The following is a 15,606-nucleotide window of genomic DNA, read 5'->3' as shown; positions in this document are numbered from 1 at the left end:
ACAGGGCCTGGAGTGAAGCTACTCCAGGGGAGAAGCCCTGAGAATTTTTAAGAGACAATGCACAACTTTATTGTGCATGTCTAATTGCAATAAGCTAACATAGGGCAAAAGAGGGTTTTTTCCGGGGAAGTTTTCATTTTTAAATTGCAGGAACCGTGACATGAGGGATATGGAAGGATTGACTGAGGCGCAGATGCAAACTGTGACTAGGAGACAACACTTCAAGTGGACCAGTGAGAAGCAGGGACCATCTGCAGGACAACAGACAAACGACAGTGGGCTTCCAAAGGATTGTCATGAGGAGATTTTGAACAGCAAAATCTTAAAATAAAATGAAAGAGTTTCGTCGTTGACGCTGAGGAAGACAACTAAGGTGTACGACGTGCTCTGCCTTAAATCTACAGCTGCGTTGGAACAGAAATCGAGGGATGCAGAGAGCGTGCTAAGCTCCAAAAGTGACAGCGCAAGGAAGATCAGCGTTGGAATTATGACTCTGTAAATGGCACAGACACTAGGAGCCATAACTGTGACAGAGACTGACCACCTAATGCTGTTTCACTTTGCCATGCAAAGTACTTTGACACTCTGGAGAAGACCTTTCCTCTGTATCATTGTTGTTTCCATTTGCATGTGAGAGGTTAGATTGTGGGGAAGATTAAAGATGAACAAAGGGTGGTGGGAGAACAGTGAAGTGAGGATACACAGTGTGAAACTCCTTTAAGTGTACAATAATGTTGATGTAATATGCAGAATGTCAGGAAAGAAATTCTGGTTTTAATGTGATTCTTGATTTTAGAATCAAAGGGTGGGATTGTAGAGGAATTTCTTTCACTAAGGTATTAATCACATTATTTCATTGTTTTAACATGTCTGACACTCATACTTAAGACAAATGGTAGGGGGTGTAGCAAAGATGTTGGGGAAACAGGAACTCCAGAGGACCAGTCTTTTGTCTCTTGAGGACTCTGGGAAGTAGCAAGGGAGTGTGAACCTTAAGGTGTGAAACAGCTGTGTACTGCCTTTGTTCCTGAAGAAGGTATTTAACTGAGAGGTTGACTTTGGCTCAGAGAGACTCTGCTGACCCTGCCCCGTGGTCATGCAGGGGCTTCACAAGCTTGTTTGTATGTTGTGTGCATGGGAATAAAAGAATGTTAGCTACCGCTCACCGCTCGTCTGCAGACTTTATTTAAGTGGAAAAACTTCCACAACACCCTCAAAATATGACTATCCAGAGTTGGGACCAGGAAGCAGAGTTGCAGTCTTACACGCCTCTCTGCAGCTTCTCTCCTCCTGCTACCCCCCCAAAACCCCCCCAAAAACCCATCTCCATAGAGACTGTGTCTGCTTTCAAAAAGACAAAAAACAAACTAAAAACCAGCAACAAACAACTTAAACATTTACAAAGAAAGAAGAATACAGTATCCACATCTGAACCAAAGAGTAAAACAGTGAAATGTGGATTATTAAATATTAGGTCTCTCTCCTCCAAGTCTCTGTTAGTACATGACTTAATAATTGATCAACAAATTGATTTACTCTGCCTTACAGAAACCTGGTTGCAGCAGGATGATTATGTTAGTTTAAATGAATCAACACCCCCGAGTCATTCTAACTACCAGAAATCTCGAAGCACAGGCCGAGGGGGCGGTGTGGCAGCAATTTTTCACACCAGTCTATTAATTAATGAAAGACCAAGACAGACTTTTAATTCATTTGAAAGCCTGATGCTTAACATTGTCCACCCCAGCTGTGAAACTCAGAAACCAGTCTTACTTGTTATCATCTATCGTCCACCTGGGCCTTACACAGAGTTTCTGTCTGATTTCTCAGACTTTATATCTAATTTAGTTCTGAGCTCAGATAAAATAATTATTGTGGGTGATTTTAACATCCATGCTGATGCTAAAAATGACAGCCTCAACATGGCATTTAATCTGTTGTTAGACTCAATTGGTTTCTCTCAAAATGTAAAAGAACCCACCCACCACTTTAATCACACTCTAGATCTTGTTTTAACATATGGCATAGAAACTGAACATTTAACAGTGTTTCCTGAAAACCCTCTCCTGTCTGATCATTTCTTGATAACATTTACATTTACAATAATTGATTACACAGCAGTGGAGAGTGGACTTTATCAAAGTAGATGTCTTTCTGAAAGCGCTGTAACTAAGTTTAAGAATATAATCCAGCCACTGTTATCATCGTCAATGCCCTGTACCAACACAGAGCAGAGCAGCTATCTGAACGCTACCCCAACAGAGGTCGATCATCTTGTTAATAATTTCACCTCCTCACTACGTACGACTCTGGATACTGTAGCTCCAGTGAAAACTAAGGTCTCTAATCAGAAGTACCTGACCCCGTGGTATAATTCTCAAACACGTACCCTAAAGCAGATGACTCGTAATCTGGAGAGGAAATGGCGTGTCACAAATTTAGAGGATCATCATTTAGCCTGGAGAAATAGTTTGTTGCTTTATAAGAAAGCCCTCCGCAAAGCCAGAACAGCTTACTACTCATCACTGATTGAAGAAAATAAGAACAACCCCAGGTTTCTCTTCAGCACTGTAGCCAGGCTGACAAAAAGTCAGAGCTCTGTTGAGCCAACCATCCCTTTAACGTTAACTAGTGATGACTTCATGAACTTCTTCACAAATAAAATTTTTATCATTAGAGAAAAAATTACCAATAATCATCCCACAGATGTAATATTATCTACAGCTACTCTTAGTTTCATTGATGTTAAGTTAGACTCTTTTTCTCCAATCGATCTTTCTGAGTTAACTTCAATAATTACTTCCTCCAAACCATCAACGTGTCTTTTAGACCCCATTCCTACAAAACTGCTCAAAGAAGTCCTGCCATTGATTAATTCTTCGATCTTATATATGATCAACCTATCTCTAATAATCGGCTATGTACCACAGGCCTTCAAGGTGGCTGCAGTTAAACCTTTACTCAAAAAGCCATCTCTAGACCCAGCAGTCTTAGCTAATTATAGGCCAATCTCCAACCTTCCTTTCATATCAAACATCCTTGAAAGAGTAGTTGTCAAACAGCTAACAGATCATCTGCAGAGGAATGGTTTATTTGAAGAGTTTCAGTCAGGTTTCAGAGTTCATCACAGCACAGAAACAGCTTTAGTGAAGGTTACAAATGATCTTCTTATGGCCTCTGACAGTGGACTCATCTCTGTGCTTGTCCTTCTTGACCTTAGTGCAGCATTCGATACTGTTGACCATAATATTCTATTAGAGCGATTAGAACATGCTGTAGGTATTACAGGTATTGCACTGCAGTGGTTTGTATCATATCTATCTAATAGACTCCAGTTTGTGCATGTAAATGGAGAGTCCTCTTCACACACTGAGGTTAATTATGGAGTTCCACAGGGTTCAGTGCTAGGACCAATTCTGTTTACATTATACATGCTTCCCCTAGGCAGCATCATTAGAAGACATGGCATACATTTTCACTGCTATGCAGATGACACCCAGCTCTATCTGTCCATGAAGCCAGATAACACACACCAATTAGTTAAACTGCAGGAATGTCTTAAAGACATAAAGACTTGGATGGCCACTAACTTTCTGCTTCTTAACTCAGATAAAACTGAGGTCATTGTACTCGGCGCTGAAAAGCTTAGAAATATGGTATCTAACCAGATTCTTACTCTGGATGGCATTACCTTGGCCTCCAGTAACACTGTGAGGAACCTTCGAGTCATTTTTGACCAGGATATGTCCTTCAACGCACATATTAAACAAATATGTAAGACTGCGTTCTTCCATTTGCGCAACATCTCTAAAATTAGAAATATCCTGTCTCAGAGTGACGCTGAAAAACTAGTTCATGCATTTATTACTTCCAGGCTGGACTACTGCAATTCATTATTATCAGGATGTCCAAAAAACTCACTGAAAAGCCTTCAGCTAATCCAAAATGCTGCAGCAAGAGTCCTGACAGGGACTAGAAAGAGAGAGCATATTTCTCCTGTTTTGGCTTCCCTTCATTGGCTTCCTGTTAAATCCAGAATTGAATTCAAAATCCTGCTCCTCACATACAAGGTCTTAAATAATCAGGCCCCATCTTATCTTAATGACCTTGTAGTACTATATCACCCTATTAGAGCACTTCGCTCCCGCTCTGCAGGCCTACTTGTTGTTCCTAGAGTATTTAAAAGTAGAATGGGAGGCAGAGCCTTCAGTTTTCAGGCCCCTCTTCTGTGGAACCAGCTTCCAGTTTGGATTCGGGAGACAGACACTATCTCTACTTTTAAGATTAGGCTTAAAACTTTCCTTTTTGCTAAAGCATATAGTTAGGGCTGGACCAGGTGACCCTGAATCCTCCCTTAGTTATGCTGCAATAGATGTAGGCTGCCGGGGGATTCCCATGATGCATTGAGTTTTTCCTTTCCAGTCACCTTTCTCGCTCACTATGTATTAACAGACCTCTCTGTATTGAATCATATCTGTTATTAACCCCTGTCTCTCTTCCACAGCATGTCTTTTATCCTGTCTTCCTTCTCTCACCCCAACCGGTCGCAGCAGATGGCCCCGCCCCTCCCTGAGCCTGGTTCTGTCGGAGGTTTCTTCCTGTTAAAAGGGAGTTTTTCCTTCCCACTGTCGCCAAAGTGCTTGCTCATAGGGGGGTCATATGATTGTTGGGTTTTTCTCTGTATCTATGAAGCGCCTTGAGGCGACTTTTGTTGTGATTTGGCGCTATATAAATAAAATTGAATTGAATTGAATTGAATTGAATTGAATTGAATTGAATTGAACGGCAGAAATTAGGTTTTCTTTTTGGAAGTAAGTAAAAGAAAAAAAACAGCGGCCGACAGCGCTGTAAGAACGATAGACTTGTGCGTAACAAGCAAGCGAATAATGCAGAAAACTGATTTTTAGACGGGAAACTGTTCTTGAAGTATACAGAGAAAGAGAGAGAGAGAGCTGTGCATGAAGTGTGGTTTTATCGTGGTGGAAGCAAAACAGCAAAAGTCAGAGGGAATTCATGACGATGTTTATGTGAAGCGTAGTTTGGATCTTCTTTTGCTGCTGGTTCGGTCAATATTATTTGGAGAGAAATAAATCCTGCAGCTTCAGAATCTAGCGCAAAAAGGCCGTAAACACAAAGTGCGGAGCCACCGAAACATCAGAATTAGCGAGCTGTCAGTTTTCAGCCCCGACCGTGTCCATTGGCGGGTCCGCGCTTTGTGTTTACGGCTTTGTGCAGAATCCGTGTTCCTGCTCTCATTTACTGTTTTAGCTGTTTGGTGGTTGTTGAAATTTTGTGAGGTTTAACCTGAGATTCTGACGTTTTGGGCAAAATAAATTTTTATTAAAAAATCGATTCAGGATTTTAATGAATCGATATCACGTTATCCAAGCCAGAATCGATTTTAATCGATACATCGATTATCAAAACCCACCTCTATTTTAAACCATATCAGCTTGCATGTCACAGACGCCGTAATTCAGCACATGAACCTAAAACCCCCCCAGAGTGTCAAACATGTCTCACGTCGCACAGTGAAGTTCAGCTGGGTGAACACTGACCAAAACACAGTGTAGATGAATACCTGAGCAGAGGTGCTGTTGAGCTTCTGGAGACCGTTCTCCAGCCGCTCCATCTTGTTGGTGAGCTCTTTGCTCTTCTGGCCCAGCAGACTGCGATACAGCTTGATCTGCTCCAGGAACGACTTGGGCGTGGTGTAGTTGTAGCGCCGCTCATTGGCTAGGTACTCCTTCGACGTTTGATTGACACTCATGTGGACATAAGCCATGAATTTACTGATCGACTCCTTCACTTGGGGCTGCGGGAATGAAAAGTCCTACAACTGTTTAGTTCCCATTAAAAGCAGATAACTGGGCAGATTTAGATATAGAGTAATATTTCTTGAGGCTCAGGCTTGGAATTTAATTTTCAGGGGCCTCTGGTACTCTTAAATGAATATCACATTCGCTCTGTCATGGTGGTTGACATTTGAAATCATATCATCAGAGTGTGAAAATCATTTAGGTGAGTAGCTTCACCTCACTGTATTAGATTATGAACTGTTCTCACATTGATATTCTCAACGTCCTCGAGGAACCTGAAGCTGACCGACTCCAGAGCCTCCTGTGGCCACTCGTGGAACCAGTTGATCGCTGTGCAGTTGACTACTGCTGGGAACTTCCTGCTGCGAACCCTCAGTTTGCTGCCAACTGGAGAAAAACACAAAGCCACCTGCAATACATGCACACACACACATCCAAAGAGACAGACGGGCACACTGAGGTCAAATAGAATCGAGTATCAAGTCAAACGCAGTCGATCAAATTCATTTCGCTTCCTTCTGATTGGAGTCGCAGCGAGCACTTCTGCTCAGACTTATCCTTCATGGTCAAGAGAGGGAGCGGAACACTGTGAATTCATTATCTGCAGTTCCATCATTAAACACACAAAGCCTCCAGCAAAGATGTGGATTAAACAATATGCTGAGCTGTGGGCTACGTCAGACTGATATTCACTGTTGGAAATGAACAGCTGGCTTGTTGAGAAGATCAGCCAGATGTTCGATGCATTAGACAGAAGAAACAAACATGCAGGAGGCATGCCCAAAGACACTTCTGATTATAATTAACTCTGGAGAAAGAAAACACCACACATCTACCTCACAATCACTGCGATATTCTATTTAGTAGTAGAATATTGACTGATATTCTATTGACTGACGATTTACTTACTGTAAAAGATGTCGTAATGCCACATCAAAGTTAATTTAACTCACATCTTACAATGACAAAGTTGCATCTACCATTCTGAGCAGGATTAACAGAACAGTGAGCATTGTGGCCCCTTTCTCTTTATTCCCCACCCATCAGTTTTTCTGTTATTTTATCCGGGCACATTTATTTGATCTGAATTACTAACAGTGTTGAGGAGTAACGGAATACATGTACCGCCGTTACGTATTTAAAATACAAAATATGAGTAACTGTATTCCGTTACAGTTACCGTTTAAAAAGGTGTTATTCAGAATACAGTTGCTTTGTTGAAATGAATGGATTACACGGCGGTATTTTCCTGTTTCATAAGGCTATGAACTCTGTATTTTTGGTGTCCACGCCGGTGGAAACCCAAACAAAACACGCATTAAGAGGCGCTCATGTCTGTGTCTCAATCACGCGGCCCATGTCACCTACTTGCAAGCCCGCATAATGACGTGAAGAAATATTTTTTAAAAATATTCACAAAAATTATTTAATATGATGGCAATAGGCAGAGTGATAAAGGCATCGCCCTAAAGAATGTAGCCTCATGGGCAGTGTAGTCTGTGCTGCAGGGAGAATGGACTGCCATACACGTTATGTGTCTGTGAGCGAGGGAGGGAGAAAAAGAGTCGAAAAGTAAGAGATGTCACCGACCAGAAATGGGAGATGGAAGCATGTAAATATATAATATATATATATATATACAAACTTGACCCAGACAACAAAGTAAAGCTAGTTTTCGGCTACGAGCCCGACACGAACCCGACGTATTAGCCAGAGGTCCCTTTACTACGGTTCGAAGCCGCGGACCTGTTTTATATTCGCGCAGAATAGTTTTCTATCTGAGATTGCTGCAAAAAGTGCAGCCTTACCTAATGTCCACCTACTGTTACTCATTTTATATTAAGATTTAAAAATCTAGTTGGTATTGGTATGGCGAATAACCTTCAGTAACAGTAATAAATCACAGCAATAGTACATTCATGTAGTTGTAAACAGCATGATAATATATTAAGTAATCCAAAGTATTCAGAATACGTTACTCTCTGTCAGGGTTCCTGGGTCGGTGACCCAGTGCTTTCCGTTTTGTTCATGTTCAGTTTATTTTGCCACTTCCTGTTTCATTTCCTGTTTGTTCCTGTGTCACCTCGTCTCGTGCCATTAGCCAGATTATGTTCAGCTGTGTACTCACCGGTCTCTCATTATCATCCTCATCAGTCTGTGTATTTAAGTCTTCTGTTTCCACTCGTGCTTTGTCGTGTCATTGATGATGTTTAGGTTATGTTGTTGTTTCCGCCAGCATTCGGTCAGCCAGCCAGCCAGTCAGTCAGTCCTCCTTCGTTCGTTCGTTCATTCAGTCAGTCGTCCAGCCAGCCATGTCCTTCCTCTGTTCTGTGTGTTCATTCCGTCATCAATAAATCACCCAGCTTCACCTACCTGCGAGTCCTGCGTTTGGGTTCCCTCTTCCTCGCCTCCACCACACAACGCCTGACAGAATGACACGACCCGTGCCACGAAGACACGATTGGGACCCAGCGGACTCGGACCTCAACGAGCGGCAGGTGGCAGCGCTTTACCGTTGGGCAGAGTTGGTCAGGGGAAAACAGCGGCTCTTCGCGGAGCGAGAGCACGTCTTCGAGGGGACTCGCCTGGCTCTGGGCGGGCCTCGGAGGCGCCGCGTTCCCCCACCTGCTGCCACACCTGCCTCGGAGCATTTGCCGCGGAGAGCGGACGTTTCGTGCCGCGTTTCGGCCGCTCCCTCTCTCGCCGCTCCGCTCCTCGTTCGCACACCCACCGCCTCATTCGCCGGACCTCCACCTTCGCCACGGCACCGCGGCTACGCCTCCCACCTCGGCTCAATGGAGGCTACCGCGCCAGAGGCTCAGCTGTTTACCCCGGCCGCTTCCTCTTCCCGAAGAAAGCGGCGCACACGCCGCCATAATACGGACTATTTTCAACAACTCCCGGTGGTGAGTTCCACTAACTGTTTTCCACATCCATCATCTGATTATTCACATAAAACACATAACAGATCCACCACCGATCCATGGGGGGATTCCCTCCTGGATGATGTTGACTGGGAAGAGTTTTTCTGCTGTGCTCCCGCAAAGACTGTAAATCGTGGTGGCAGAAGAAACAGACCGAACTCTGATAAACCTGCCAGTAGCACACACCCGGTCACCATTTCCACACCCGTCACTCAGCCATTCCCCACCAGCACGGCAGCCCAGATTTGGCCTTCTTCTTCAGCCATTTCACCCCCTCAGATGTCTAGGGCCCGGCCTACACCCACACCGGTGCCAGCTCCCAGGAGGAAGGCAGCTGCGACGCAGTCTACCTCCACATCCACTCTTGTTTCCCGGGTGGGGGTGACTGGTGTCCAGCCACCTCCCGTGCCTGTCCCAGCGCCCAGGCTGAGGGCAGCCTCAACCCAGCCTGACCTCCCTGGAGGCTTGGAAGAGCTAACCGGCCCACCTACTGCTTCACCTCTTCATCCACCTCCTGATCCAACCTTTCACGCCCTCGCACTGTCCCTGGTTAGGCTAGCTGAAGTGTCCCCTGCTCAGGCACCAGCCTTATTAGCCCAGGCCGCCATCTTATCCCCCTCGGTAACTCTGTCATTAGCTCAGCCATTAGCATCGCCAACCTCTGTTCATCCCTTAGCTTCCCCACTCCAGTCAGTTCACTCACCTGCTCTTCAGCTTCCACTCCAGTCAGTTCACTCACCTGCTGTTCAGCTTCCACTCCAGTCAGTTCACTCACCTGCTGTTCAGCTTCCACTCCAGTCAGTTCACTCACCTGCTGTTCAGCTTCCACTCCAGTCAGTTCACTCACCTGCTCTTCAGCCTTCACTCCAGTCCCCTGTAGTCCAGTCTCCTCCCGTCCTCCCGTCCCCTGTAGTCCAGTCTGTAGTCCAGTCGATTCAGTCCCCGGACCTGCAGCCACAGCACCCAGAGCCAGCTGTGAGCCCTCCTGCTCTCCCGCCAGGGGCCTCCGCGCCCGCTGGCCCGGCCGCTCTCCCGCCAGGGGCTTCCGCGCCCGCTGGCCCGGCCGCTCTCCCGCCAGGGGCTTCCGCGCCCGCTGGCCCTGCCTGTCTCCAGCCAGGGGCTTCCGCGCCCGCTGGCCCTGCCTGTCTCCAGCCAGGGGCCTCCGCGCCCGCTGGTTCTGTTCTGCGCCTGCCAGGGGCCTCCGCGCCCGCTGGCCCTGCCTGTCTCCAGCCAGGGGCCTCCGCGCCCGCTGGTTCTGTTCTGCGCCTGCCAGGGGCCCCTGTGCCCGCTGGTCCCGAGACTGTTCTCGCTGGAGGGCCCGAGGAGCCCGTCCAGCCGCCTGTCTCGTCCGCTGGAGGGCCCGAGGAGCCCGTCCAGCCGCCTGTCTCGTCCGCTGGAGGGCCCGAGGAGCCCGTCCAGCCTCCTGTCCCGTCCGCTGGAGGGCCCGAGGAGCCCGTCCAGCCTCCTGTCCCGTCCGCTGGAGGGCCCGAGGAGCCCGTCCAGCCTCCTGTCCCGTCCGCTGGAGGGCCCGAGGAGCCCGTCCAGCCCCACGACTCGTCAGCTGGAGGTTCAGGAGAACCCAGCCAGCTTCCTGCCTCGTCAGCTGGAGGGCCCGAGGAGCCCGTCCAGTCTCCTGCCTCGTCAGCTGGAGGGCCCGAGGAGCCCGTCCAGCCGCCAGCTGCGGCCTCCGTGTCTTCATCCTCGCCAGCTGCGGCCTCCGTGTCTTCATCCTCGGTGTCTTCACCCTCGCCAGCTGCGGCCTCCGTGTCTTCACCCTCGCCAGCTGCGGCCTCCGTGTCTTCACCCTCGCCAGCTGCGGCCTCAGCTTCACCCACGCCGTCGCCTGGTCCAGCTCCGGCTTCATCATCGTCGCCTGGGCCAGCCTCAGACTCGGCTTCATCATCGTCGCCTGGGCCAGCCTCAGACTCGGCTTCAGCTTCAGCGTCTGCTTCGCCTGGTCCAGCGGCTGCCGCGTCGCCAGCCTCTGCTTCGCCTGGTCCTGCGGCTGCCGCACCGTCGCCCCAGCCACGTTCTGGACGTCATCGCCGGCGCGGCCGCCCACCGGACCTGCTCAGCCGCCGCCTTCCTCGCCGCCGCCGCCGCCGCCTTCCTCGCGGCCGCCGCCGCCTTCCTCGCGGCCGCCCACCGGACCAGCTCAGCGGCCGCCGCCGCCTTCCTCGCGGCCGCCCACCGGACCAGCTCAGCGGCCGCCGCCGCCTTCCTCGCGGCCGCCCACCGGACCAGCTCAGCGGCCGCCGCCGTCTTCCTCGCGGCCGCCCACCTGAACTGTCCCGTCTCGGCCGCCGGCCGCGCGGCCGCCCACCTGAACTGTCCCGTCTCGGCCGCCGGCCACGCGGCCGCCCACCTGAACTGTTTCTGTTTTGGACTCCGTCCCTCCGTCCTGGGCCCCCTCCGCCCGCCCTGTTCTGGTTTTTCTTTCTTTTGGCCGTCGGGTGCCGGCCTTTGGAGGGGGGGGTACTGTCAGGGTTCCTGGGTCGGTGACCCAGTGCTTTCCGTTTTGTTCATGTTCAGTTTATTTTGCCACTTCCTGTTTCATTTCCTGTTTGTTCCTGTGTCACCTCGTCTCGTGCCATTAGCCAGATTATGTTCAGCTGTGTACTCACCGGTCTCTCATTATCATCCTCATCAGTCTGTGTATTTAAGTCTTCTGTTTCCACTCGTGCTTTGTCGTGTCATTGATGATGTTTAGGTTATGTTGTTGTTTCCGCCAGCATTCGGTCAGCCAGCCAGCCAGTCAGTCAGTCCTCCTTCGTTCGTTCGTTCATTCAGTCAGTCGTCCAGCCAGCCATGTCCTTCCTCTGTTCTGTGTGTTCATTCCGTCATCAATAAATCACCCAGCTTCACCTACCTGCGAGTCCTGCGTTTGGGTTCCCTCTTCCTCGCCTCCACCACACAACGCCTGACACTCTCATTGAGTAACGTAACGGAATACGTTACAGAATACATTTTGGGGCATGTATTCTGTAATCTGTAGTGGAATACATTTTAAAAGTAACCTTCCCAACACTGATTACTAATGATGATGTCACAGAAATAATAATTTTATGTTTTTTCTTTTTTCAAGACTGCATGAAACATCAGGCTGAACAGTCAGAGCCAGAGGAATAATACCAAAAATGTGTTTTTTGGCAAAAGTGGTGAAACAGCGTCGTTGTTTCCACCTTTAGCTTGAACAGTTTTCTTGCATATTTTGCAAAGTACCGTCCTTTTGTTGGAGGTTATTCAAATATCTCCCTTTTGAGATGCTTAATGTTCATCAGGGGATTAAGCAATATGGCATAAAGATGTAATGTAATTTGGCATGCCTCAGACTTTTCTTTGTGTTTCTATTTCTTGACAGACATCCTTCTACTCAGAGCATTTCTCACGAGGCTTTGGGAACCCCTGAGATATGGCTGAGGTAAGTGTTTTGCTTATAGGTCTTTGCAAATCATCTTGTTGGTGGAAAAATACAATTTTATACCAGTCAAACTGTGTTATTTTAACCATTTGTTGCAGATTTGATCAAAGAAATGGGAACACCTCATTTGTTTGTTTGATACTGCTAGTGACAAAAGTGCCTAAAGACATCATTTAAAATCGGTTCTTTGCTAAGGTGTCTGTTATGTGTAGATGCAACACTGATTCATCATTGAAGTCTGGTGCCTTTTTTATGCTTAAATGAATAACGGGTCAGTGTTACGTGGCTTATCAAATGATACAACCCCCAAACAAACACTGTGAATGGTCAGATACAAGAACTGAACTGAAAAAGCTCTCTTTCCTCTGGGAGACAGACACTATCTCTACTTTTAAGATTAGGCTTCAAACTTTCCTTTTTGCTAAAGCATATAGTTAGGGCTGGACCAGGTGACCCTGAATCCTCCCTTAGTTATGCTGCAATAGATGTAGGCTGCCAGGGGATTCCCATGATGCATTGAGTTTTTCCTTTCCAGTCACCTTTCTCACTCACTATGTATTAACAGACCTCTCTGTGTTGAATCATATCTGTTATTAACCTCTGTCTCTCTTCCACAGCATGTCTTTATCCTGTCTTCCTTCTCTCACCCCAACCGGTCGCAGCAGATGGCCCCGCCCCTCCCTGAGCCTGGTTCTGCCGGAGGTTTCTTCCTGTTAAAAGGGAGTTTTTCCTTCCCACTGTCGCCAAAGTGCTTGCTCATAGGGGGTCATATGATTGTTGGGTTTTTCTCTGTATCTATGAAGCGCCTTGAGGCGACTTTTGTTGTGATTTGGCGCTATATAAATAAAATTGAATTGAATTGAATTGAATTGAAAATTGAAAGACGCTTTGGCTCTCTGGAAGCAAAATATAAAGAACTGAGGGTGGACTCAAGACTTTTGCACAGTACTACATCAAAATATAATACAATGGTTAACATTAATAGAGGTAAAGTGGTATGACATGGTCCAGTATTGGACCAAAGCAGTCACAGTCATTTGGCACACAGTGGTATTAACCGCTCAGCCGTATTACTGTCGATCCCAAAAACAAGGTTACGAGCCTATAAATGAGCACAATATTTGCTCTTTAAAACAATAAGGGTAAAAAATAGTGTCGTATTCTGCACTGATACATCTGATTCTGATAAATCCTCTCTAGAGTCTGTGAGGTAGGAGAGGATATGCTCTGGTTTTCAGTTCATAAATAAAATACACACTATTCAAAATACTTTCCTGCCACAAAGTATTTGTCTCAACATTTATCATGCATGTAGTGTTGTGTGTTTGTAATAACACAACTCTAACCTCTGGTACGTTGCAAAGTAGTTTCTGAAAAGCAGACTGCTTAAAAATGCTCTCAGTTAGATTTTTGACCCAGAAATTCTTTCACTATTTTCTGTCTCAAAGAGTAAAATATTATAATGACTTGGCCAAGAAGAACTGGCAGACGGATCAAAATATTTGCATAAAGTCACACCTGCTACAAGCAGGACAGCCACTATATATTTCAGCAAACATGGGCTTCAAGACAATCCAGAGCACATCCTAGGCTTGCATCACTGGATGCTGTGATATCGTGCCGTTACTTCCTTCTCCGCATATTGTAAGCCTGGATCACTGATCTAAAAGCATTTTAATCTGTGGCAGTGATGAAGTAATAATGCTGTTAGGTTTTCACTCAGCTCAGAGACACAGCCTCAGCAAATGTCACACAAACTCTATGAAGAAGATTAGGTAATTCTTCGGGAAAACATCCTTTCTATTCAGACAATTTTGAGACATAACTGCATCGTTAGAAATGCACTCTTGATATGTCGTGCCCTTGGGATTGCCTTCTTTATTTATCCACTTGCCAACCCGGGGAGGCTTGAGCTGTTAGCGAGACAGGAGTGGAGGATGATGTGGGTGGTGGCGGTGGCGGTGGCGGTGTAATAATGACAGAATAAGCAATGCTTTGGAATCCGTCCCTCTCTAGGGGGAACAAAGCGGCTACACGATGGTGAAATTAACTTCAGCTAAACGCCGGCTTTTCTGCCCGTGTCTGTGATTTATAACGACATCCCACACCTCCCATTGTACTCAAGTTCATCTGAAAATGTCAGTATAGAAAATTGTTTGGGAAGAGGCTTCATCCTAAAGCTGGATGTTTATCCAAGTATGAGGGGTTTCTTATTTAGGAATAGTAAATTAGAGTGTGAGGCGGCAAGTTATTGCTCTATTAAGTGTGGATGGAGATAAAATACAGATGCAGTTGTGTGGGAAAGATTAATGGAAACGTTCCCCCTTGAAGAGAGCCCCTGAGAGCAACTTGATAATAACAAGTAAAATTCAAAATAGCAAAAAAACACAGCTTTCACTCCTGTGCATGTCTAAGCGTCGGACTGCTTCACCTTGAGCTGTCGGCGAACCCGACTGATGAAGAACTTCCAGCAGTTTTCCTTCGTATCCATCAACCCAGAGCCACGGACCTCTGGCCGCACACTGCCAATGACGCTCTCCACCTCGTCATCTGGGAACAGGTCAGGGATCTCTCCTGAAATGAATAAAATAATTCACACTGCTACCAGGAGACCACCAAGTGTGCAGACAGCAGTGATTGTGTGTGTGTATATATATATATATTTATTTTATTTTATTTTTTAAATTTCTGTCAGTGAGCTAAACTTATCCAAGAACTCTCAAGAAGTTTCTTATCTTGTTAGGATCTGAGCTGACACTGAGCAACGGCACTCTTATATCGAATCAGGGTCTGTTAATAGAGGTGGTGGCAGCAGGAGTTCAAACAGAGGACTTATGCTAATGCAGAGCGCTGCTCTAAGTCAGCCTCACAGAAGCAGAGATGAGCAAAGCAAGGGACGCATTTAGCAACGCATGTAGGAATTTTCAGTTCCTCAAATGCTTTTGCTCATTTTATTTGTTTTTATTTGACAACAAGAACCAGGTAACAACATTGTTACCTGGTTCGATCGTGGCTCAAGAGTTGGGAGTTCGCCTTATAATCGGAAGGTTGGCGGTTCGAACCCCGGCTTGGACAGTCTCGGTTGTTGTGTCCTTGGGCAAGACACTTCACCCGTTGCCTACTGGTGGTGCTGGTGGTGCCGGACATTGGCGCCGGGCGCCAGTGCGCCAATGTCCGGCAGCCTCGCCTCTGTCAGTGCGCCCCAGGGTGGCTGTGGCTACAATGTAGCTGCCATCACCAGTGTGTGAATGTGTGGATGACTGGATATGTAAAGTGCTTTGGGGTCCTTAGGGACTAGTAAAGCGCTATATAAATACAGGCCATTTACCATTGTTCCATAAGCATCAAAGATGTGTGTTTAAGGCATGGTTCCAAGTTGGTTCCAATGGCACCCAGTTCCAAATACAGCCAGTCATATTCTGAAAGGTTAGCCAAAACATGA

At 46.8% G+C, this 15,606-nt stretch overlaps 1 protein-coding gene across 2 annotated transcripts in view; it reads right to left on the bottom strand.

Moving 5' to 3' along the window:
* dnah9 (dynein, axonemal, heavy chain 9) overlaps window positions 1–15,606 on the bottom strand; it is a 223,534-nt gene that overhangs the window by 89,471 nt on the left and 118,457 nt on the right. For both annotated transcript variants that reach the window (XM_085171014.1, XM_085171015.1), the window contains 3 exons: window positions 14,596–14,738; window positions 6,067–6,228; window positions 5,582–5,815 (listed from right to left, as the gene is read on the bottom strand). In XM_085171014.1, the coding sequence (XP_085027140.1) occupies window positions 5,582–5,815; window positions 6,067–6,228; window positions 14,596–14,738 (539 nt within the window). The remainder of the gene's footprint in view (window positions 1–5,581; window positions 5,816–6,066; window positions 6,229–14,595; window positions 14,739–15,606) is intronic.

The sequence above is a fragment of the Neolamprologus multifasciatus genome, chromosome 8, assembly GCF_963576455.1.
Source record: "Neolamprologus multifasciatus chromosome 8, fNeoMul1.2, whole genome shotgun sequence".
NCBI classification, from domain to species: Eukaryota; Metazoa; Chordata; class Actinopteri; order Cichliformes; family Cichlidae; genus Neolamprologus; species Neolamprologus multifasciatus.
Note: the sequence above shows the minus strand (reverse complement) of the source record. Positions and strands in the feature narration are given on the sequence as shown.